This window comes from Neopelma chrysocephalum, unplaced genomic scaffold, assembly GCF_003984885.1.
Source record: "Neopelma chrysocephalum unplaced genomic scaffold, ASM398488v2 Primary Assembly neopelma1_26, whole genome shotgun sequence".
NCBI lineage: Eukaryota > Metazoa > Chordata > Aves > Passeriformes > Pipridae > Neopelma > Neopelma chrysocephalum.
The window spans coordinates 8,235,917-8,259,025 of record NW_020897695.1 but is presented as its reverse complement, the minus strand read 5'-3'; the positions used below and the strand labels follow the sequence as shown (position 1 = coordinate 8,259,025).

The following is a 23,109-nucleotide window of genomic DNA, read 5'->3' as shown; positions in this document are numbered from 1 at the left end:
GGACAGAATTACCTCCCAGCACTAGGACTGAATTAAATAACCACGAAACAGCAGTGTGGTAGGGCTGTGCTTGCCTTCTACAGCGTTCAGTGGTGTTGCAGCAAAGGGAGGGAACAGGTCTGCTTGCCTGCAGCACTGCATAGATCACGATCCTGCCACGACTCTGGACAGTCACTTCTTAAGATGATTTAAATATCTATAAACATTGTCTGTTCAAGATTAAACAAATTAGTTGGTCTGACAGTGCACATTTACTAATTACTTCGCCAGCCTTTGGATAGTTTATCTAAGCCATTAAGCCTGCCTCAGCTTTCCTAATACAGAACACACTTGAGTAACAATGTGCTGTTCAGAGCTCAACCTAATTTCACAAGAACTACACAACCTGCCATTTTCATCTCTGCTAGGTCAAAAAAAGGACTACCCAGCACTCCTTTATCTCAGCCCCTGGAGAAACACAAGAGTCTATGTAAACTTAGGACACAGTACTCTATTCTCCACAAGACTTGATCTTTCCCTATTAGCATTAAATAGGATTATCAGGGAGGGATGGGAGACTTGCACTGACCATGCCTGTTCTGTGTTTGGGAGGCTTAGGTTGCTGGGAATGCCTACATGGTGTGTATCTGCAGCTAATTAGTGGTAAAAGGCACCTCCTGTAGAGTCTATCAAAGCCATCCTACCCCTACCAGAGTTGCTTCGCAGAGATCTGAAGCTCCGCCTTCCATCTAGAGGGAGACAGGGATTCCCCGCACCACACAACACAGTAAAAAATAAATCCAGGAGTCAAACTCAGATATCTCACTCATGAGATCACTAAGACTGGCAGAAACATCGATTTTAATCAAAATCAAATAAAAAGTGAGCCACTGAACCTTCAGAGAGCTGCCACAAGCAAAGTATGTACAGCTTCACTTTAAAAGACAATAACAACAAAAATATCCTAGCCCCATTTGTGCTAAAATACATTTGACATGACCATGTTAGCCATCCCACTTGACTTATTCCCACTGGCATGTGGCTTCAAATTTCATCCCTTTATACAGTAGTGCCTAAGAGGATTTGCCTCAAGAGAGAGCTGACATGACTGCACCAACCTTCCCCCAAGGGTTCTTCCCTATGGAAAAAAAGCTTTTATTTGCAGCTAGTGCCCTACAGTACTTTCTCCAATCAAGGCTGCACGGAAAGAAGGCTGAATCCCTGCATCTCTGTGCAACCAGGACCAACTACATCTGCTCAGTCCTGCAGAGAGAAGGAATCTTGTCCTTTTTCTACTGATATAGTCATTCCTGTCACCAGGATCTTGGATCCAGTGTCTTCACCAACAAGAGATCAAGTCTACAGATTTGCATATTCTCAAACATTTGGTGCCGTTAGTATGCCTCCATTTACAGCTTTGATTTCTCAGGTGATGTCCTCACCAGGAAACTTAACAAAGGATTGTATGAGATATGGCCAGAAATGTTCCATCACACAGCCCCTTCAAAACTTCCATAATAAGAGTCATATATAATGCCTCCTATTATTATTTTGGAGCTGAAATCAGAGACAATCTGTAAGATACTGCAAGTGAGGCTGATGAAGTACATTTTAGGACTAAATGGAGATTTAAGAGTCTTTAGATGACAAAGAAAGAGCCATGATATCCACAGTTAAATACTACAACATACATTTTCAGGCCTGTCAAACAGCACTTTTTTTTTTTTTACCCCCTCCTTTTCATCTAAAGCATCCATCTGCACATAAAAAAAAATTCTACCCCACGTGCAGTCAATAGATTCCACTAAGCAAAAAAACCCAGAAAAAGTAGAGAAAGAAAGTATAAAACAGCCCCTCAATGATGTAGTAGCAACACAGACTCACCTTCAAAACTGGCCTTTTCATTTTAGTTAGGGAGTTTCACCCTTGTTACAGAAACAGGGACAATTATGTTCTCCAATCTTTAAGGAGGGTGGCTGAAAATCATTAGCAACACCTGCATCTGCAAATCATTTTGTAATGCTCTGAATGAAAGATGATAATAAATTGCACTGACATTCATGGAACATTTGCAATTTCATCATTCAAGAGAACACAGAGATTCTGGAGGAGAGGCATGATAGAAAATCTTATGTGATAGGAAATAATATGGGTAGTTTGCATTTATATAGATCCCACCACCTGAGAATATTAAAAAAAAAAAATCAGCTGTATCTCTGAACATCTTTCATAAGATTCCATGGGCTTTCTTGCCGACCTCAGATCAGAAGACACAAAATAGTGAGTTTTGCTTCAGTTCATACAGCAGGGTAAAAGGCAGAAGAAGAAACCAGGCAGGAATTCCTTGTTCTACCTACCCCACAGCTTCTTAAATGCTTAAGTGCTAACATCAGAAAAAAAAATTCTCTAAAACATAATGAAGTGGCACAGAAATATTTATCAACACTGCAATCTGGGATAAAGTGTAGCCTTTTAGCAATAGACTCTGAACTGAGAGGTGAAGTAAGTTGCATAGCATGTCACTTATTCCTGAAACAAATTCTACTGTAACTTAATTAACATACAAATACAATTTTTCTTCTATTCAACAATAAAGGGAAAAATCTATTCTATTTCCTAATAAACTACAATTAAAGTTTCCTTTGTTTCAGCTCTCTAAGAGTGGAAATGTACTAGTTCATTTCTTGACTTTTAACCTTGTTTGTTGCAGGAATTTCGAGGAGTACAAACAACCATAAATCAAAAAAAACTTCCCAAAACCATTTGGACTTAATTGTTTTCAACACAGCAGTTCATATTTCAGTATTATCATGTTTTCTAGCCCTCTTCTAATTTTTCCCAAACCTTAGAACATGGTTCGCTGGGGAGCAAAGAGGAAACCAGGTGGCTTATGAATAATTAGCACTTTTTACAGTACTTCTTCACATGCATTTCTACTAGCACACTGTTCTAAATTTAATGGTATGCTGAATAGTCTGAACATAAAGAGGAGTATTTACATGAAGCAGCATTGTCTGTCTTGGTTGATTTACTGTTGGTAGAAAGAACTCATTAGCTGTCAGGCCAGTTGCTGAAAAGACCATAATGCCAATGCACAAAGTTGACATAATGAAAATAAAGGAAAGAATCTGGGCCAAATTCAGAGGCAATCTGTAAGGTAATGTAATTTATACACACTTATGTTCACTCAGATTCCCTTAGAACTTGTTCTACCCAATCTATTGATGAATGAGGGAATCTAAATTGATGTAATTTATATACCAAAGAGTCAGAAATGCTATAAGGCCCGAAAGTCAGGGGCACTTAAAGTCATGCTTTTCTACATAGTGTTCACTTTGTTAATCTGTCCTGAATCCTCCCTCCTTTTAGTGTTTCAGCCTGTGATTTATGTCATCAAGAATCCCTGAAATGCAATGGGCCAAGTGAGAGGCAGGGTATAAGTAAACGAGCATGATTTGAAGGAAAAGGAAAATCTAAGTTGATATAACACAGAAGCTAGGGAAGTGAGGTGTCTCTGGCAGGCACATCTACTCTCCCCATTGCTTGGATTCAATTTGAGATTTGGCTCTGCATATCCTCCATTACCACTAGCAGTTGAATTTGTTACTCAAAAAATACAAGCAGCCACAGCTCACAGACCCTCATTTTAGGACCAGGAAGAACATTATGATGACCTAGTCTGACCTTCTGCATAACAGAAGCCATACCCAGAAACCCCTAGACTGAACACAGCAAGGATGAACGAGAAAGACCCAGTGTTGATCTAAAGACTTCAAGTGATAGGGGAATCTGCTTCATCCCTCAGCAATATGTTCCAGAGGTAAATTACCATTGCCTTTCAGAACTCACACCGTGTTATCTCTTGAATTTTACCAGCATCAACTTTCAGCCATTGGCTCTTTCTTTGTTGTGCTAGACTAGATAAACCTCTTCATGTATTTCTTATAGACTATACATTTGATTGTCTCTCACCCTGCAGTTCAGTGTTTCACATTCTATAGATCCAGAATCAAGAGAACCTAAACTTTGTAATCAAAATAGTTTCAGAATGAGTTGCGCTTGCACTGAAGAGTACTTATATATGCTATCCTGACAAAAGCTTTTTCATTTGGAAGAAGAAACAGGACAGTTGGAATCTGGTGAACATAGCTACACCCTTCACTATCTGAGCACTCCAGAATACTATCAATTGAAGTGTTTACTATCTCTGCTGGGCTATCTGAACATACTGGGAGGAAGGAAAAGAGAGTAGGGTTGCAAGAAGCTTGACTACTAAGCCACTACTCTTCAGTTCCTTCTAAAGGTCTCTGACAGACAGCTATTCTGCTGTTCTACTCTAAGCAAACACTCCATCACACAGGAAAATTCAGATTTTATCATCATCTGCTAATATACAGAGATATGTGGTCAGCAGTAACTCCAGTGGCAATGACATATGGTCATATTTTCTGGTTTCCTGTTGAACTACAAAATACTGTGTAACAACAAGTCCAAGGGAAATCTCATTACAAATTCCGTTACAACTTGAGGAGTTGCAGAAACGTGATGCTCTAGAGTGGCATCCTGGTCTTCTACCAAGCAGTAAATGGGATTATCCAGAATAGGATGATTTCATGTGGTTTGTGTTTTTGCTTCTAAGCCCTACGAGAAGATTCATCAGGAAGTACAATATGCCTCCATTGTTTCTGATTTCAGAGGCTGGCATGCTAATCTGCTCTGCATAGGTGCAGTTGATGCTGCCTGTCCCAGTCAGAGAGATGTTAAAGGTTTATGTTCCGTACGGCTGAAAGGGCTGGAGCATAGGCTAGTCCAATTTCTCTTATGGCCAGAAATCTGACTCTTGGATAGACACTAGCTGGCTCTCAGCAAAATTAATGTTTCTTTATTATCTGTCAGGATTATCTGCTGTTCATTTGGAACATCTGCTCCCCAAGAGGGAGACAGACTTCGCACAGGAGCATCAAACAGAGCCAGGAGGAAGCACATCACTGCAGCGAACCACAAAGAGCAGCCAGCATCAAACACCAGTTCAGCACTTCCTATCAGTTAATGGCTTTCATCCTGTGGCCTCCTTCACCTCCAGACTTGGCCTCTGTCTGCATTTACACCTTCCCAGAATAAAATCCTTGCTTCCCCCACCCACTTGGTAACCATCATTCAGCTAGTTTGTCTATGACTCATCCACTTCAAAACCCTGCTGACTCACAGTCCTCAAAAAAGAAACTTGCTCAAAGAACGTACTGAGACATGGGTACACCATCCATGCCAATGAGGAACTCATCCAAGCTAACCCGATCTCTTTACTAGTGAAAGAGAAGAAAGACATGTTTCGTTTGTGACTATCATTTTAAAACCTAATTAGCTCACAGATATTTATAACCAAAGTATACCTCAATGGCCTGATTTCCAAAAATATTATGCTCTCAGTAGCTCTCACCAAACCTAACGGGCACTCAACAGTAAAAAAAACAAGATAAGGCTATACAGCTTTTGAAACAAGAACATAAAAGCTGACTTCTTGGACTCCCTGGTAAAAACTGTGACTTATGTGTGTGATAATATACGTTTAACATCTTTGAAGAGCATGTGAAGTCAAAATAACAGCTGCAGGGAAAAAAAGGGTAATACAAAAAATAATTAAGACATTTCAGGTGGAGCTGTCACTCCTGAGTTGACCGTGCTCCTTCACCTTCATATATTCAAAACTAAGTTCTTACGGTAGAGGGACAACAGGCCCTCCTTGAAGCATGAAAGTTAAAGAACCAGACAAATTTGCCTTTATTTTTTCCCCCTTCACTATATAATTACTAACACACCTACCCAGGTCAGTAGCAGAACCCTCTTTAACTGAGGGTGAGGGTTTCAGCAGCTTCCTCAGATACATCTCTCTCCATGAGGTAGGAATTCCTTGTGCCTCCTTATAACACAAGCCACTGAGAAACATCTGGTAGAAGTACTGCAAATCGACTCGATTTTACCTCTGAGGAAGGGAGCATGGTATGGATGAGTTCTCTTCTAATACTGTAGCCAGAATTCCACCAGAATTTCTCCTTCTCCACAAACTGCCTACTAAATGCACAGCCTAGTTCAAATCCATGTCTTAATGATGACTGGTTTACCTTCAATTCTCTCTAAATATGAAATGACTACCAGTGATTTCTCAGTCAAAAGTTACCAGAGACTTCTATCTTCACTAGGACACTATTGGAAGCCCTCAAATGTTGACAGCAGCCCAGGTCTAGCATGCTCTAATATTTGGAGCTCACAATCATGTGAGATTAAGAAAAAAAAAAAGAAAAACAACAATTAAGAAATGATGACAGGATCAGTCATCTTCTGAATTAACCAAGAACTCATTGCTACAACTTGAATTTCTTCAAAAATTTCTTACTGTTCACATCCAAGGAAGACACCCATGCGTATAAACTAAGTATAAACTAATCAAGGTATTTTTCTGACAGACTGAAAAGAAAGAGAGAAAACAATGATGTTAATTTTATTTCTCTTTGAAATTATTGGGAAGAGCCAAGTACTGTGTTTAAACAGACTATATAGCTGGATAGATAGATTAGCTGCATAGGACTAATACTGAAATGATTCAGAGGTGAATATCTAAACCAGTTAGTAAGTCCTCTCACTCTAATCTTTCTAATTTTAAGAACTTTTCCCTATCTACTAATTTAAATATTTTCTCTTACTAGAATCTTTTTAAAAGATAAAAGATTGTATCTAACAATTAACATGAACTGATACAGATATGGTACACATCACCTGTAAAACCGCAAATATTATCTGAATGTTTTTCAAACAACTTAGATAACATTGAGCAAAAAAAACAAAACTCTGTAACATTAGATATTTGATAACTTGTCCCTTATCTGCTTGATGTGACATTTAGGAAAACAGATTTTTAAAAGTCAGTGATGTGTTCTGAATTTAATACTGGCACTTCTTGTACCCCATAACCTCAGTCAAATCATAAAAAGGAGAAGAAAAATTCGGGAAAAAAACCAATAACCACAACATCTCCAAAAGTGATAATTTTTTTAAAAATACTACTAGAATGTAAAATTAAATAAGACTAATATTTTTTTTCTAAAATCCCACCCAACGTACTTTCTCACCCCCTAAAGAAAGATGTGTCAAAGATTGCACAGTTCACTGGGGACTTCAAAGTTGCCATCAATCTCTATATAGAACATTCAGATACTGCAGTGATGGGCAGCAGTATAAAATCCTAAGAGAGAGAGAAAAATAGATAAAATGCCCTCAGGAACAAGTTTCTTTCCAAGAAAGCTTAATAGAAACCAAGGCTTAAATCGAAACAGTATTATTTTTCTATGTAGTAGCAGTTTTTCATCTTTTAACTCTCTACTGTTTGTAATACACTCACAAAAAATTGCATTTCTATCTTAAAGGCCAAATTCTGACAGTCCTCTTCCCACTGAATAATTCCTCATCACATATGCAGTGCTGTAGTTTCAGCAGAGTTGCTCACAAGGTGATGTTCAGCTGTGAGCACACCTGGACCGCAGGATGGGGCCCAAAGGGAGAACACCTCACAGGTTACCAGTCTCCCAATACAAGCACTCTATCTGTCCCAATAAATCATTTCTACCAACCACAACAGGAAGAAAATTAATACAATTAAACAAATCAGGCACAGGTGTTTTTTTTTAATGTAGTTGTCTGCTTTAGATACTACCACTGTTAATGCTGAGTAAGCAACAGACACAGCAGCACTTGGCAGTAATGTGAAACCCAAACCTAAAATTTCAAAATACATGTCTAATTAAAAAAAGTCAATGATTATTAGCTGAGTGTTAACCCCAAAACTACAGTCTATAAACTCAAGAAATATTCAGGCCTGCAACCTATATCTAAACCTAGGGAGCCCTGGTGAGGCTTGATGGTGCATCCCTAGCTTTTTATAAGACTGCATTCTACTTTTTTTTGTGTGTATGTGTGTGTGACTTTTGAGCCTTTTAGGTATACCTGGTTTAGACATTCAAGCTTTTCCCTGCAATCTAGAGGGAGATTGGTACGTATACAAACACACATATTGAAAACTTAGACCCTTTTGAACTAAAATACCTTTAGGAATAATAAATTCCTGCCACCTAATATAACTAAAAGAGCTGGTAACAGACCAAAGCAGTAAGTATTTTTCAAAATGCATGTTTCATAAAAATAAACTCCACTTAACTGCTAGAGAGGCTTCTGTCACATTTTTTCTAAGCAAATAATCATTTCCTGACAGTCCGTGTATCCAAAATGCTACAAGATTTTTAAAAATTAAAATTAAATAGGAGAACAAATCACATCCCTCTTCATTATCCAATCTAAATTGCCAAAGGTAAATAAACAATAAAGTTATTTAAATCATTAACAGTATGCTGCTAACAAAATAAAGAGTTATCTGCTTAGAAAGGTATTTGCTTTTGGAAATACATTCTGTCACTCCTGTAAGAAACAAACAAATAAAAACCCAAACAAACAAACATAAAACCAAACAAAAAGCCCAAACTTCTTTCCTTGGTCTCCCAACCCTCTTTTCCTCCCTTAAGAAAAATACAGTAAAAGTGAGAGAAGATTTCCCTGTCAGCTTGTAACTGCTATTTAAAAAAAAAAAAAAAAAAAAGGTAACATTTAAGCCCTAAGGAGCTTCTGGCCTTCAAAAGTGCAAAGTACATACGGTTCTAGTTGAAGTTAATAGGAGCTGCAGGTGACCAGCACTTCTGACTCTGAGGCCCCAAGCTACTGTACAGAGCACTGTCCCTTTGAAATTTCAGCCTAGCATTTATCAGCAGCCGACTTGCTGAAGTGCAAGACACATGCATCCCTTTCCCCCAGAGTATTTCAAAATTTTCAAAAGCACCGAACAGTTGTGGGAAACATGGCTCTCCTGCAACATTACAGCCCTAGTGAAACAGGAAGCAAGCATGAAAAAAATACCAACTCTAATCCTCACTGAGCGCCAGCCCCCAGCCATCGCACACCACGATATTTCCAGAGCTCTCATCTGCTGGGAATAGACTTCTTGTCTCACACTGACCTCAGCTGCTTTGCTCTTTTGTCCAGTTCCACTACGTTCTCCATGAAGTCAGCCAGCAACATCAGCTACGACTTTATTTGTTACGTGCCAGCTTACCAACACAGGCACCTCCAGAGAGCCACACCATGGCTTCCTTCACATTGCAACACCCAAAATCTTCCAAACAGCAGTGCATGGGAAACTGGCCACCAAACAGCAAAAGTGGAGAAATTAAAGCTCAGGGAAACACAAAAGTAGTTGTGACATGATTGTGTGCAACTGCAACCCTAAATATTAGGAAAGAAAAGGAAAAAAATTAACAATGCATGAACTGGGAAGGCAGAGTGACTCATTCCCAAGGTAATGGAGTAGCACATGGTATATGGGTAAACAATAAACACTAGTTCCCATCTACCATCCGGATCCTGGCACTGCTTTGCAATGCAATCTCCCACCAGGAACTTTACTTCTCTCTGCTGCCGTTCCTACCCACCTTTATGAGCAATGTAAATAAGGCAGGATCACAAACTCTTGCAGGCAGGGACTATCTCTTACCCTGGTTTTGTATGCAGCTTGGCACAACTGAACTTCACAGTCAGAGGCAGTCTGCAAACAGTAAAATACCATAAAAAAAAATAAAGAGGGGAAGAGTATGACTGGCTTAGGAAATGCAATTGCAATATCTAGATTTAAAAAAAAGTTGTCATGGTCAAATGGCAGAACAAGCATCATGACATACATATAAGCATTAGGTGAAAGAAAAATGAGAACCAGCAGAGCTCTTAAAAGGGTGAGGAGAAAAAAAAAAAAGAAGGGGGAAAAAAATCGAAAAGAAAATCTGCTAAATCAAAAAAGATGGACAAATTGCAGAATAAAAATAAGACTTATGGCTTTCCTTCCATTCATTTCATGCTAATGGTGCCCACGCCTCATGCCTCAGGTTTCTCAAAGTCTGTCCTTGTCACCTAAGCTTTGCCCCTCAGGCTGGTTAAAAAGAAGGCATGAACTTACCTGACAATCTAACCTGGGAGCAAATGAGAATGGGGGAAAGAGGAGGAAGGAAATAAAATCCACACATCTCTACCTCAGAATAGCTGACTAGCACAGAAAAGAAGTCATCCACTGAAGGTTAAGAAATAATAAACAACTAATAATTTACTCCCTTGCTAAAAGACCAGGAGAGATGAAGCATAAACGCCTACTTCATCGGCTATTGTTGGAGCATGGCAGTCATACTTCATTCCTCAACACACATTGCAAAATCAAAATCTACATCTTTGTGGCCATTGGCACAGTTCCTTGTTCAGTTTTAAAAACACCAATAATCAACCCTTGTTTGTAGCGTTTTCACATATTTAAAACAAAACCCTTGGGATGCAAGTTATCAGCATCAGAGATATCATCCATTTCTATCACCCATCTATGAAGTACCTTTGAGCCAAAGAAGCTGCGATTTTTAAAAATGCAACTATTTCCAACACAACAGAGAGGGAAGTACATATGACAATGTTACAAGCCAAGGTGAGAGGAATAAGAAGAGTAATGACAACAGAAAATCTAAAATAAGTCCTAGCAAGGCACACTACATCATCCATGAGAAAACCAAAGCCAGTTGGCTGTGACGAATCTGTATCTATCAACTACTATTTAGCTAACACCCACCCACAAATAACATTTTTGGTATTGCCTTGCTGATTATTAGGTTGCTGTAGATTGGAAAAATTAAACTAAAGGACTTGAACATGGACCAGTCCTTACATGATGTTGGTAGAATTGTAACAGTTGATTTTAATACCCTTCCCGTCAGTGCCTAACAAGGCTGGCAAGGGCCAGTGAGGCTGAGGGCTGTGCACAGGCACTATTTGAAACTGTTTTTCCTTTTGTTTCCTGGAAGAATGAAGTAGTCCTTTGAATCCTTATCCAGGTGTCTGATAATTTTTTTGTGTCTTCTGGTAAAATTTGGGCCAAGCATTGTTTGAATCTCTACAACACTGCAAACTGGGCCCTGATCTGCCCCTCACATCACTGGTCAAAGACCATAAACATCCTATTCACCTGGGCATCTTAGTAGGATTGTAGACAACCACCACCCCCAACACTGAAACTACAGGGAATTCCTCTTCTCCAGAAAGTGCATCCTCTCACCCGACTCCCTTTCTCCTTCTCCCCAACAGAAAAGCTCAAGAGGAAGCTGTAACATTAAATCAGCTAGGCAGGTTCGGGGTCTCACTTCGGTAAGTGGTCTTGCAAAGTGCTCTGTAATTCTGGATGCCCCATCTGGGAGTCATGTTGGGTCTAGTGTCAAATGTTTTTGAGACCTCCATCTGCTGAAGTTTTGGTCAATCAACACTTCTGGATAACCAGAGATCAACATGCCACCTTCTGCAAACGTTTTGCCTTTAATTTTCTGCTTTGCCTCCATTCTTACACCCCTCATGCACTACATTTGCTCATAAAGCAGCAACAACATTCCTGGCCTCCAGTTTCTGCTCAAAGAGAGAAGGTGTGGATGCTACACAAATTTATACCCAAACTCTTGATAAGCCAGTATAGGCCTCCCGAAAGCTGAGGCCATTATATGCACGCAGCCATTACATGAGCAAATAAGGTGTTTAAGGCACCTCTTAGAATGGGCTCTGAAGATTAGTTAATGTTTATACAGGCCACTGAAAATTGAAATGACTGCTACATGCTAAGTATTACCATCACCAGGGACCTGTTTAAGTCAAAGCAAGGCAGACAGTGAAGGAAACAAAACTTATTTCTTCTGTCCAGCACAATTACTGCCAGACTTATGCATGCTAAAAACACCCAATAACCCATCTAACACAGTAAATTAATGTTTATGCTATTAAGTTTAGACAATCTTATGCTGAAAGCTTTTCAAACTACAGGAAATTGCATGTTGCACACGGACAACTGTATACAATTACAGTGATTTTGTTAAATGGCAGAGATATAAAGCAGAAGCTGAGAGGCCAGAAAGGCTTCTAAATCACAAAGATAACAAGTATGTCCTGGTGGGCCAGTAGTCTACAGCTTTTTCACAGATGTTTCTAGAGTCAGGAATTATATCCATAATCTCAAAATTCAAGACAACTCAGTGCATTGAGCACCTGTATCTGTGAGGCAACGACAGACACGTGGGATCAGCATGTACTACCACTGCCATCCTGGAGTCACTATATATCAGCCAGATTTATTATTATCCCATCTTGCACCACCAACTGACACCCATAGTAAAAGCAACATCAAAAAGGACATGGAAATATTTAGATCAACTCCTGTGTTTCTTTAGGATGCAAAAGCTCAAAAGAGATACAAAGAGCACAAACATGACATCCAGTGAGTGCGAGTGTGATGCTCTCCGAGGCAGAAAGCTCCCAGCTGCTGTGCTAAAGGCCACAGCAATATGTCTGCTTTATGCTTGTTTTCACGAAGGATTGTTTAACAGTACTTAGTGCAAGCTCTACATTGACACAGTAAATGTCGTCTTAATACAGCCTAGGTAAAGCATTCAGCTTACCGAGTCCTGCTGCACGCTTTGTCAAACATCTGAAGGACTGCAGTGCCTCTGACTTTTTTCTGATGTCTTTCAGGTATAGAGCAGTATTAAAGGTAGTTTTCATGAATGCAAAACCAGGCAGAGGCTTGTCTAAGAGCTATCAGCGCTATTCTTTACCTTATTCATTGTATCTTTCACAGTACTTTTCACCACCAGTCTCCCTTCCACTAAACAATTTCAGAAGTGTCATTTGCACATGAAATAAGTATAATATATTATACCGTTCAGTTGCGTAGGGTAGATTATCAGTTTGTGTATATCAGCTAAGCAGAACATTGACAGCTGTGTAGACATATCTCAGCTGATATTAAAAGAAATCTTGTCGGCAGTTCTGATCTTAGAGTTAAATACACTGAAAAACTTCATTAGGCTGAGAGGCTGATAGGATTTTCTGGAATGAACACTAAACGAATGAGGCTGATAACCCCATCTTTGCAAAACATCCTGTTTGCTTTGCCTTTAAAAGATAATATTTTCAAGATAAAAATATCCTGACTTACAAATGATATATTCCTGTTGTTTGTGTTCACAAAATCTGAATTTTATATTTTAAGATGTGTGTTATGCTTCATTAATATGAAATCACCACCCTGCATCACAGACATATTAGCTGAGCTCCAAGTGACCTAATTCATTTTTAATATTTCATAGTTTGTTAAAAGCTGAAATTAGAGATCACTAACACAGCTTTGACACTCCCTGTCGTGAATCAAAAGATGTAGGGAAAAGGTCATGTACTTACTAACTGGCACCAAACTAAATTCATCACTATAAAATGAGAGAACAGAAATGAAGACTGCATTTCCTATTACGCTTCTCTCTTTGTAAGAGCATCCATCAATTTTCACAACACCAAAAAGCAGAATTTATTTATATGCATGTCCCCCAATAAAAGGTCAGAAAGAAGTGAGAAAGAGAAGAAATAAGGATTGCAGCCTTTGCCTAAGCAAGTAGTTCCTTTCCTTTAAAGTATATTCAGCCGCAACAGCCTTTGAAGACCAAAAGGAGAAACAATTCCCAACCACATAAAGAAACTAACAAGTCCCTTATATGGCTAAGAATTGCAATGCCATTTTTTTTTCCACAGCTGGAAAAATTAGAACAAGAGAGAAAAATAGAGCAAACTTTAAACAGGCAGCTCTCTGAGCGCCAGGGAATTCACACAGGCACATCATTCCAGCTTTAAGAACTGGCAAATACTTTCTTCTTTAAAGGGAAGGAGGACATTACACCAGGTGAGTCCCTGAAATCTAGATTTTCACTCTCCTGCTGTAACTATGGATACCTAGCTTTAAAAACCTTTTGTGATGTAGCGTACACCAGGCTCCTTATCTGGTGAAAGGCCTCCATCTGAAGTTCCCTAATGTCCCTTTATCTCACCAATGCATCACCTCAAGGTTTTGCCAGCTCTGGGACTGTGCATCCGTAATAGCCTTCTGCCCTACCTACTGCATCTTCAGTCTGCCTCTCACCCTCCCATAACCCTGGGACAAGCATTGCCAGCTTCTCAACCAGGAAGGCAACTAGATTGCTTCACATGTTATTCCAAATGACCAGAGAGTTTCTCACAGGGAAGACACACAGGACTTGTTGGTTGATCTAGTCCTGCCATCTCCCATTGGCATGAGGTGGAAAGGTCAGGCTCCTGTGCAGCGTCGATACTGAACTTTGAATGGCTCAGCCTGGCTGGTCTCTAAATATAGCTGGGCAGAGGAAGGGCTGTGAAAGTGGGAGGGGAAGGGAGTGGGACAGAAGCCAAATGAGCAATCAGTTAAATAAAACAACATCATGTTGTTCCACCAGTAAGATTCTCTCATTCTACTCTGCCACGTTCTGCAGCAGAGTATTCAAGTGCAGTTTCAGGATTTAGTCGATTAATGTAAACTCACAGAATAAAAACAAACTGCTGCTTGATTTATACTTGGGGAGGGGAGAATACAAATCTGTTCAAGAACTTCTCTTCTTGAATAAATTTGAATCACACAGGAGTGACATCACTTCCACAACATGACAGCCCATAAATCATCATCAGCCACATGGTACAAACCATAAAACATGTGTCATGAAGACACCAATGAGGAACAAAATATCAGAGTGCTTTACATTGTAAACATTCAACCTTATGCGTCTTCTGGCTTCTACTATGATCTATGTAAGTCAGGTGGTTTATTTCATTCATTTGCATCTGAATTAAGTCAATACAATTAACAGAGGAACCCTCATAGAAAATCTGTCCAAACAATTTCATCTGCATAAATATACCACAAATGAAGCACTTTAAATATGTAAATACTTACTTTTTAATAAACAACCAGATTTGATACTGAAGTTAACTTTACAACAAATAAGTAGAGAGAGAATTTATTTCCACCACAGTTGTATACAACCAAGCACAAAAACGAGACAAGAAAGAAAGAAACAAAGAAAAAAGGAAAGAAAGAAAAAAAAGTCTTTCAATCCAAAAAGCAGGAAATATAATCTTTTTCTCTTATTTGACAATGTCAGATCTGAAGTCTTTCAACTAATAAAAACTTCTAGGAGAAGAGATTAGACTTTGATGCAAACTAACGAAATATAAAAGACAGCATGACTGAGGAATTCAACAGGAGCTTCCTATCTGCAGCTACAGATAGGACAAGCAACCTTTGCTTCACTTCTCCATTTAGAAACACTGTATCCTCAGAAAAAAACCTACACAGAAAACTGACTTGCTTCAAATTTCAAAAAGAGACTACACAGTATTTTTATCTTAAGAATTGTATAAATACAAGCAAACCCAGCTCTATGATACTTTTTGTGGATTAACAGCACTTAGTCTCCTACAGAAATTGTTAATCTTCATTATAGGCACTGGGTTCCATGTGAGACATCTCCTATGGCAATTAGACTTCCACTATGTATAAATCATATCTCAATTGTGGCAGAGAGCGAGACAGAAAGACAGAGCATCTGGTTTAGGTTGCTCATTCTCTAAAATTATAAATCAGGATAAATAATGTTAAATGGAAATTATAGCCACAGAAAACACAAAATGCTGTTAAGTATCAAATGAGCTATGTCCTCATCCACTTGCACAATGTAGAATTATTTTGATAGACTGTTCTTATTTCTCTTGTGACTGTATATATTTATTTTTTTTAAACCTGCACGTTGTTCAGCTGTCCTGGTTTTGCCATGGTGAACAGTATGTGCTTCATGGGCCCGATTCTGTCTTGATGAATCAATGAATCTTTTTCATTGATTTTTCAATGAAAGCAGAATAGATCCTTCTCTCTATAACTTCTATTCTGTAATATTATTGTTAATCTGCCACATAAAATATTGGTACATCGTTCTGCATCAGTAGCCACCATTCTCAGGCTGATACCCTGCACGTTTAGAGTAGCTCTCTGTGTAAAAGTGTTTACTTCTAAACTTTCCTCTGTCACTCAATCTTGCCCATATGAGTGGGAAAGCAGTTGCAAAACATCACTACACAAACACTCGCACTATAGGCTCTGACAATATCTGAGTAAATCATTGTTCTCTCCCTCCCTTCTCTGCCCATCTGCAGTCTTTGGTATGGAACAACTATATCATAAAAGCTCTTATTCACACATGCTTTTGATATTACATTATTTAATCACATACAGCTGTAGCTGATGAGACTGTTACAAAACACAATTTTAATGCAGCACTGGAAGCAAGTTCTGGAGACACAATAACTATATTCCTGTACATAAAATTTCTAGCATTAAAAGACTTTTCTTCAAGAAAAAAACAATTAATAAAACCAGACCATTTGTTTTTTAAAAAAATCTGCTTCTCCTCCTGGACAATCCAGAATGGGATTGTTTGCAAGTCAACTCAAAGTCTCTGCCTGGAGTACAGCCAGTGACAAACCCTCTTCCCCCCAACAAAACAAAACAAACAAACAAACAAAAAAATTAGAAAACCCTGCTTGCAATTACATGCAAAGGGAACACTATCCAGGCTACTCATAGGAAGACCTGAAATGAACTCAGACATTCTGCTTGAAATGCATATTTTCTTATCTGTTTTATAATTCATGGAAATTTAAGAACCAACAGTCTGATGATTTTTACCGAGATACTTGAATTAAAATGTGAATATACCATCTTGTGTGTTTTGAAAGGCCCTCGTGTATTAAAAACCAAACCAGTCCATTTCTGTAGCACTGTACTTTATTTTGAAAGGCCATCTTGTATAAGGCATTCTAAATTATAACTATTAACACAGAGCACTTGCCACAGCAAGGTCTTTGTAGCCTAATCTGGGAAATGCTCACAACTTCCATCTTGTGTTACGGAAATAAAATATCTGCTTGCAAAATAAATATCCATAGAATATCATAATACATAAATGTTTGAAGGAACCAAAATTTGAATTTTCCTTTCCACAGGCTTGGTCTGGGTTTTTTTGTTTGGTTGTTGAGGTTTGTTTTGTTTGGGTTTTTTTGGGAAGGTTGTGGGTGTTGGTTTGGGTTTTTTTTATGTTGTTTGTTTTTAATTTAAACAGGCTTGCATTGAGGCAACACATGAAAGGAAGATCAACCAAGAAAATCAATGCCATTTTAATACATATCAACGTCTCTTACAACAACAAAAGTATTTTTATCCAGGCATTTAAAGATAAATGGAAAGCCAATCAGTTCATATATTTCTGCATTTTTCAGAGGAACGTAACTTTTATCTTCCTTATTGTTTAAACCAACTGGCAAATACTAGAGTTAGATATTAATATTATTATCAAAATTATAGCCAGGCTTAAATATTTTTAAATGGCATTTAAATGAATTCATATTTCTATCAGGCAGCTCTTGTAGGCATTTAAAACACACTGTGACATACTGAATAAAACAGGGGCTAAGTGCGAACAACCTTCATTCCTAGAAATGCATTTCTCTATTTGCAAGTGTTTGCCTTTACTTTGGCACGATCACATGGGCTCCAGCTAGACTTTTGAGCTCTGGCAGTGATCCAAGCTGCAGATGGTTGGAAATGCAGCCTGAAATCAGTGTGTGGTTGATGAATTACTCCTTACACCTGACCCCTGCTTCACACCAGGCACCAAGCACAATTTGAACACTACTAGCCAGAGAAGCCCTGTCAGGCATCTCCGTATCTGGAACGCTTTCTTCAGGGCCTTCTGTAAGGCCAGATGGCCAAGAGTGGGGAATGCCGTAAAGTCACTAAACAGAAACATGAGTGACAAAAGAGCATGGAATTGGTAGGTGCAAGGTGAAGAGACGCGAGAGCTTTGTGCTGATTCCAAATACATGCTTTCTAAAAGAGGTTGATGGAGCAAGCAGGGAGTTATGCTCATGGCACACAACTGACAGAGAGCCCCAATTCCGTTGTGCAAAAGGATGCCCTAAAAATGGCAAAAAGGAAACATAACACACACCCAAATGTGTACACATATGATTACTATATCAAGCCTAAACTCTTCTGAGTACACCTGTTTGAATTTCCCAATTGTTTTGTCCTCAGCTGGGGTATATCTCTGTCATTTCAGGAACATGCTCATTAAGCTGCTCTTGCCTATGGACCAGTCTGCACACCTTTCGCATCCTCAGAGACAAGGTTTTATTCAGGCAGGTGTTGGGAAATAACACTTCTTCCTTTTGCATGCGTTCACACGTGCATCACACATACAAAGATGAAGAGGTACTGTGAGTACAGTAAACACTGCCTCTCATTTGAGGTGTTTCAGCCACCTGACTGCATTACAGAGTCAACACCATGAGAGTTAAACTACCAGACCCAAACCATGACTAATAAGTAGGAAATATCTGGAGAATGCATGAAAGCAAACCGCACGGAAATAGCTGCTTAACTGGCATATTTTTACCCCAAGTTCAAGTACAGCGATCGTAAAACAAACAATTCCTGTCAACAGGTAACTGTGGCACCTCCTTCTTTCTACCCAAGTGATACAGGTTTCTTTCAGTATGACCCCAAAAATAGTTCTAATCATAAGCTGCAGAGGACAAAGATAAAACACATCATCTACTAAATTAAGGAGACTGTTTCAAATCTATTCAGTGAGATTAATATTTTCCCTCCCTTTTTCACATCCTTACATGATATTTCACAGTGCTTATTTTTGTTTTCTTGTGTGCAAAATGGTAAAGAGGAAAGAATTCGCTTGGGTAAGCAAGCAACAAAAGAAAAATTCAGACCACAACGCAAGATTTGGCATCATTATCATTTTATATGTGACAATTTGCAACATACTCCTGTAAATCAATTGTTTGAGTAGTTACACCATCAGCAAGGATGCAACTAAGGAAATTCACTTAACGTTTCAAAATCAAATAAAAAACTACTATAGATTCTCATCAGATACACATGAGCTGAACCACCCCCATGCAATATTCTTTGCAACAAAAACAGAAGACTATACTTCACCTACAACAGTAACCCAAAACACTTATTCCGAAATAAACTCCTAGGACAACTGGACCCTATTCTTAGGATCTGCCTAAAGAAGTTCCAACACTGTACTTTCAAACTGAAGTTGTCAGACAGTGTTACACCAAAATGAGAAAAATAAGGTTATGTCTTTCATCACACTCAGTGCTTGTGCTTAAGACACACGGTAAATTCCTTACAATTGTCTCTTAAGAATTGATACCCTTCCCTCATCCCCCCTTTCCTTTCCTGGATGACAACAGCTTTTCCTAAATCTGAAATTAAAGTTTTAGCTTCAGTGGTGGCACTTGATAATGAAGGAACACAAGCAAATTGAATGAGTGCGTGCTTCATGTTCCACAAAAGGCCACAAAACACTAAAAAGTTAAAGCAATCAGACAAACATATGGAATCCATTTTTTCTATTTATAATCCCATTACCCATATAACTATTCATTTACACCATTTCTGCACGCCAATGTGCTAGCCATGTTAGAAGATACAAACACAGACTGTAGACTGAAGTCTTGCGCAGCTCCGTGCTCCCCTGTGAGAAGGACGTGAATTACAGTAACGAGGTACTTCCCAACGAAGAACCGAGACAACTTCACCAAACAAGCAAAGAAAAAGCTACACTTCACCCAAACACGCTGGGGAACATGAATTTCCAAATGTTGCCTGTTGAACACGCTGTCACTCTGCATTTCACAAGCTGTACAGAAATACCATAAGAAAGCCTAGAATTTCTTTAATTTCAAATGAATGCAAACCTTTCCCCCCTCACCCCCCAGCATGCATGGCTATGAGCATAAAAACACATTCTTTCTGTAGAGCTGAGTCCTATCATGTTTGGTACAAAGAGCAGTTTTTGGAAAATAAAAAGCTGAAGTTCTCAGGCTGGCTGGAATCATACAAAGGTTTATTAATATGTGTTGCTCCAATAGGCATGATAAAAGATACAGCTCTCCTCCACAACATTATGTGATTACCCAACTATTAGCTTTAGACATACAATGGATCTAACTGCTTTAAAATGTCCCAGAAGCTGACGGCTAGCTTTAGGGTAACAAAATCCAGATGCTGCCTGTCTGCACTACTTTAAAGTCTTATAGCCTATAGAAGAGAAATACTTGTGCCTATATATATATGCACGTGTATATGTGTTTATTATTTAGGTTTTATGTATGCACTTAGCTGTAGACCAAAGAAAATACAAAAAAATAATGGCACATAAAATGTATCACCATTTGAAATTTTACCTGTCCTTATTGTAATAGTCAAAAGTGTGCAAAGACAGATGCACATGACTTTTCACAGGGCTGATAATTTTATATACTGGCAATAAAAACGCATTTAATTTATTTTTTAAAGCATTGGGTTAAAAAAAGTCATAGTGCAGAAAAGTTATTGTTACTATTTTAAGCTCAAATATAAGGGTAATTTTCTAAAAAGCTTGTTTTAAAAAGTTTTTAAAAATGAGAAAAAAAAGGAAAAAAAAAAGGACCCTGGCAAAATGTAAGCTACGTGAGTAAAAGGCATGGAATGTCCAATATTTCTCCTCCAAAACTCGAGGCTATTGTTCTTTAAAAAAAACACCATCAATTGTTTCATGTCCTTGGCTTGCCAGGTTTTGAGGAATAGCAGCAGCCTGCATCCCCCGTTCCCCAAACGGTTAAAGCTATAGGCAATATCGCAGTCAAGCTAGTGACAGGCTGCTGCTGCAACAGCAACATTACACACTAAATGGTCACAAAGGTAAAAAGCTATTTGGATTGACCTTGAAAGGAAGAGGGGGAAAATTATAAAAATCACTCCAAAATACAAAATTACAAAAGGCTGAATTATATACCGAAAAAAATTCTGCATATTGCAATGGAAGAAACAGCAGAGCAAAGAATGAGAGGTAACCCTGCCATGAATTACAAGGCTGTAATCATACTGAGCGGTTCTGGCGTCATCACAACTCCAACCAGCCTGAATCACAGTTTTTACAATTAGTTAATTTATATAATACAGTAGTCGGGCTATAAACATTAACAGGAAAGTAATTTTTATAAACAACAAAATATAACTTATTCTTTCGCAACTGCAGCCAGATCAACACGCTTTAAACCAAAAGTCTGGACAAGTCAGCTTCCCTTGTGGCACTTCACCACACACAGACACACACGTCAAATGCCCCATGTGTTAAATTTGCCACAGAGGTGCGACGTGTACATATGTATGCAGTGCCATACCCACATTTGAGCACTCTGCCTTGGTTTTTCCTTCCTAAAGGATGTTCGTTTATTTACTGAAACTGTTAATCTGTGGCTGTGAGGCCACACTTCACCTTGTGAACGGGCTTGTAAAGAGCATATTTTTTCCTTTTTTTTTCCTCCTCCAAATACAGTGTCCTAACAAGGTTTGCAAACTTTCAGTTTAAGGCTTTCTTTTGTTACTGTCCCTTGGTCACACAGGAAATCTTTCCAGAGAGCTGACTATTATACAATGGCATTATAAAAATAAAGCTTTAATTAACTAACTCATCGCCAGGTAGCACAGACTTCACTCAGCCTCTTTAGGACAGGCAGGCCTGCTTTACAGTCTGCTGGCATTTTAAAAATTATTAAAAAAAAAAGAGAAGAAAGAAAACGGAAGTGTCCGTGATGGATACGCTCTCCAAAAGTAGTTACCCTCTATTTCTAGACCTTTTAAATGCAACAGAGTACAGCCATATCATCCTCAATATTTAATGAAATATTAAAAGCAGTGCAATGCACTGAAACAAACTCCATCAGATTTTCAGTCGGTTAGCTCTGAGCTCTCCTCCGAGCTCCACAGCATCTCCTCTTCAGCTGATTAGAAGTTTGAGTTGTCACAGACAGCTTTTCTAACAGCAAAATGCTTTTAAGCTGCGAATAAACCGTAGAGATCACTGGAAAAGCCACCAAAAGTGTTTCATGTCTGATGCTGTCCAGAGCAATCGTTATCCTGTGTCATAATAAACACGCTACCTGCCCGCTGTTACGATAGCGTTAACCGCACTGTTCTCCCCAAACAATAAAAGGAATTAGCCGACGCCAGCAGCCTCTGGAGGAAAAAAAATTAAAATAAATAAAGAAATAAAGGGGAAAGCAGACGGTACCCTTCCTGACTCTCTCACGCCCGCTTTCTGCCTACCAGCTCGACTCTCTGTGCACCGAACCCGAGGAAGGGACGGAAAAATCGCCAAAGAGCAGAGACGAGCCCGCAATTTGCGCGGCTCCGCTCTCCATCCCCCGCCAAGCGCCCGGCCCCGCCGGTCCCTACCTTGGTTTGGAGATAGTGGGGGTAGTAGTAGGTGTACTGGGGGTACATTGGCTGCTGGTCCAGGCGTTTGCCCATGTAGCTGGAGTCCTTCTGGCTGGTGCGGGGAACTCGTTGGCAGGGTGTAGTGCCCCAGGGCCTTTCTTCCTCTCACGCCGCTATTCCTGACAGCGCGGGCGACAGAGGAGGCTGCCGAGACTCCCTCGCCGTCTACCGCGCGCTACTTCCAGCACAGCCAAAAACGCGCCCGAACATATATATGTGCGTGTATGTGTGAAGGGAGTGCGTGCGGGTGTGTGTGCGGGTAGGTGGAAGCCCCGTGCCCTGGTGCCCGCGGCGGAGCAGCCCGCCTCCCCCGCTGGCAGCAGCGTGCCTCCGGCGCTGTCCGCTGCCCGGCACGGGAGGGAAACGTCCTGCGAGAGGAGCCGGGAAGATAGTGCAACTCCAAACCTCCGCAGAGCCGCTCGCTCGCTCGCTTGCTCTCCTCGTCCTCTCCTCGGCTCGGCTCGCTCCGCTCTCGAGCCCTCCCCTCTCCTCTCCTCTCGCTTCTCCACCCACCCCCCTTCCAACCAAATAAAAAAAATTAAAAAAAAATAAAAGAAAAGAAAGAAAGAAAAATAAAGAAAAAAAAAAAGAAAACAAAAAAAGGGAGGGGGGAGGGAAGAGCCTTCCCCAGCCTAGTTGCCGCTGCCTCCCTCACGGAGTGACATGGTGCTCAGGGTTCGTCCTGTCTTTCATTCAAACCCCCTCCGCGCCGCGCCGCCGGTGGGAGGGACCTCGGCGCGCCGCTCCCCCGGGAGGTCGGCGCAGGCCGCGCGGCCGCCCCC

The 23,109-nt window shown here is 39.8% G+C and overlaps 1 protein-coding gene across 8 annotated transcripts in view; it reads right to left on the bottom strand.

Moving 5' to 3' along the window:
* RBMS3 (RNA binding motif single stranded interacting protein 3) overlaps positions 1-23,109 on the bottom strand; it is a 601,210-nt gene that overhangs the window by 422,313 nt on the left and 155,788 nt on the right. For 4 of the 8 annotated variants that reach the window (XM_027675440.1, XM_027675441.1, XM_027675442.1 and 1 more), the window contains exon 1: positions 22,286-22,799. The exons of the other annotated variants lie outside the window; for them this stretch is intronic. In XM_027675440.1, the coding sequence (XP_027531241.1) occupies positions 22,286-22,360 (75 nt within the window). In that variant the 5' untranslated portion in view covers positions 22,361-22,799. Of the gene's footprint in view, positions 1-22,285; positions 22,800-23,109 lie in introns of those variants that run through there. 8 annotated transcript variants of the gene reach the window in all.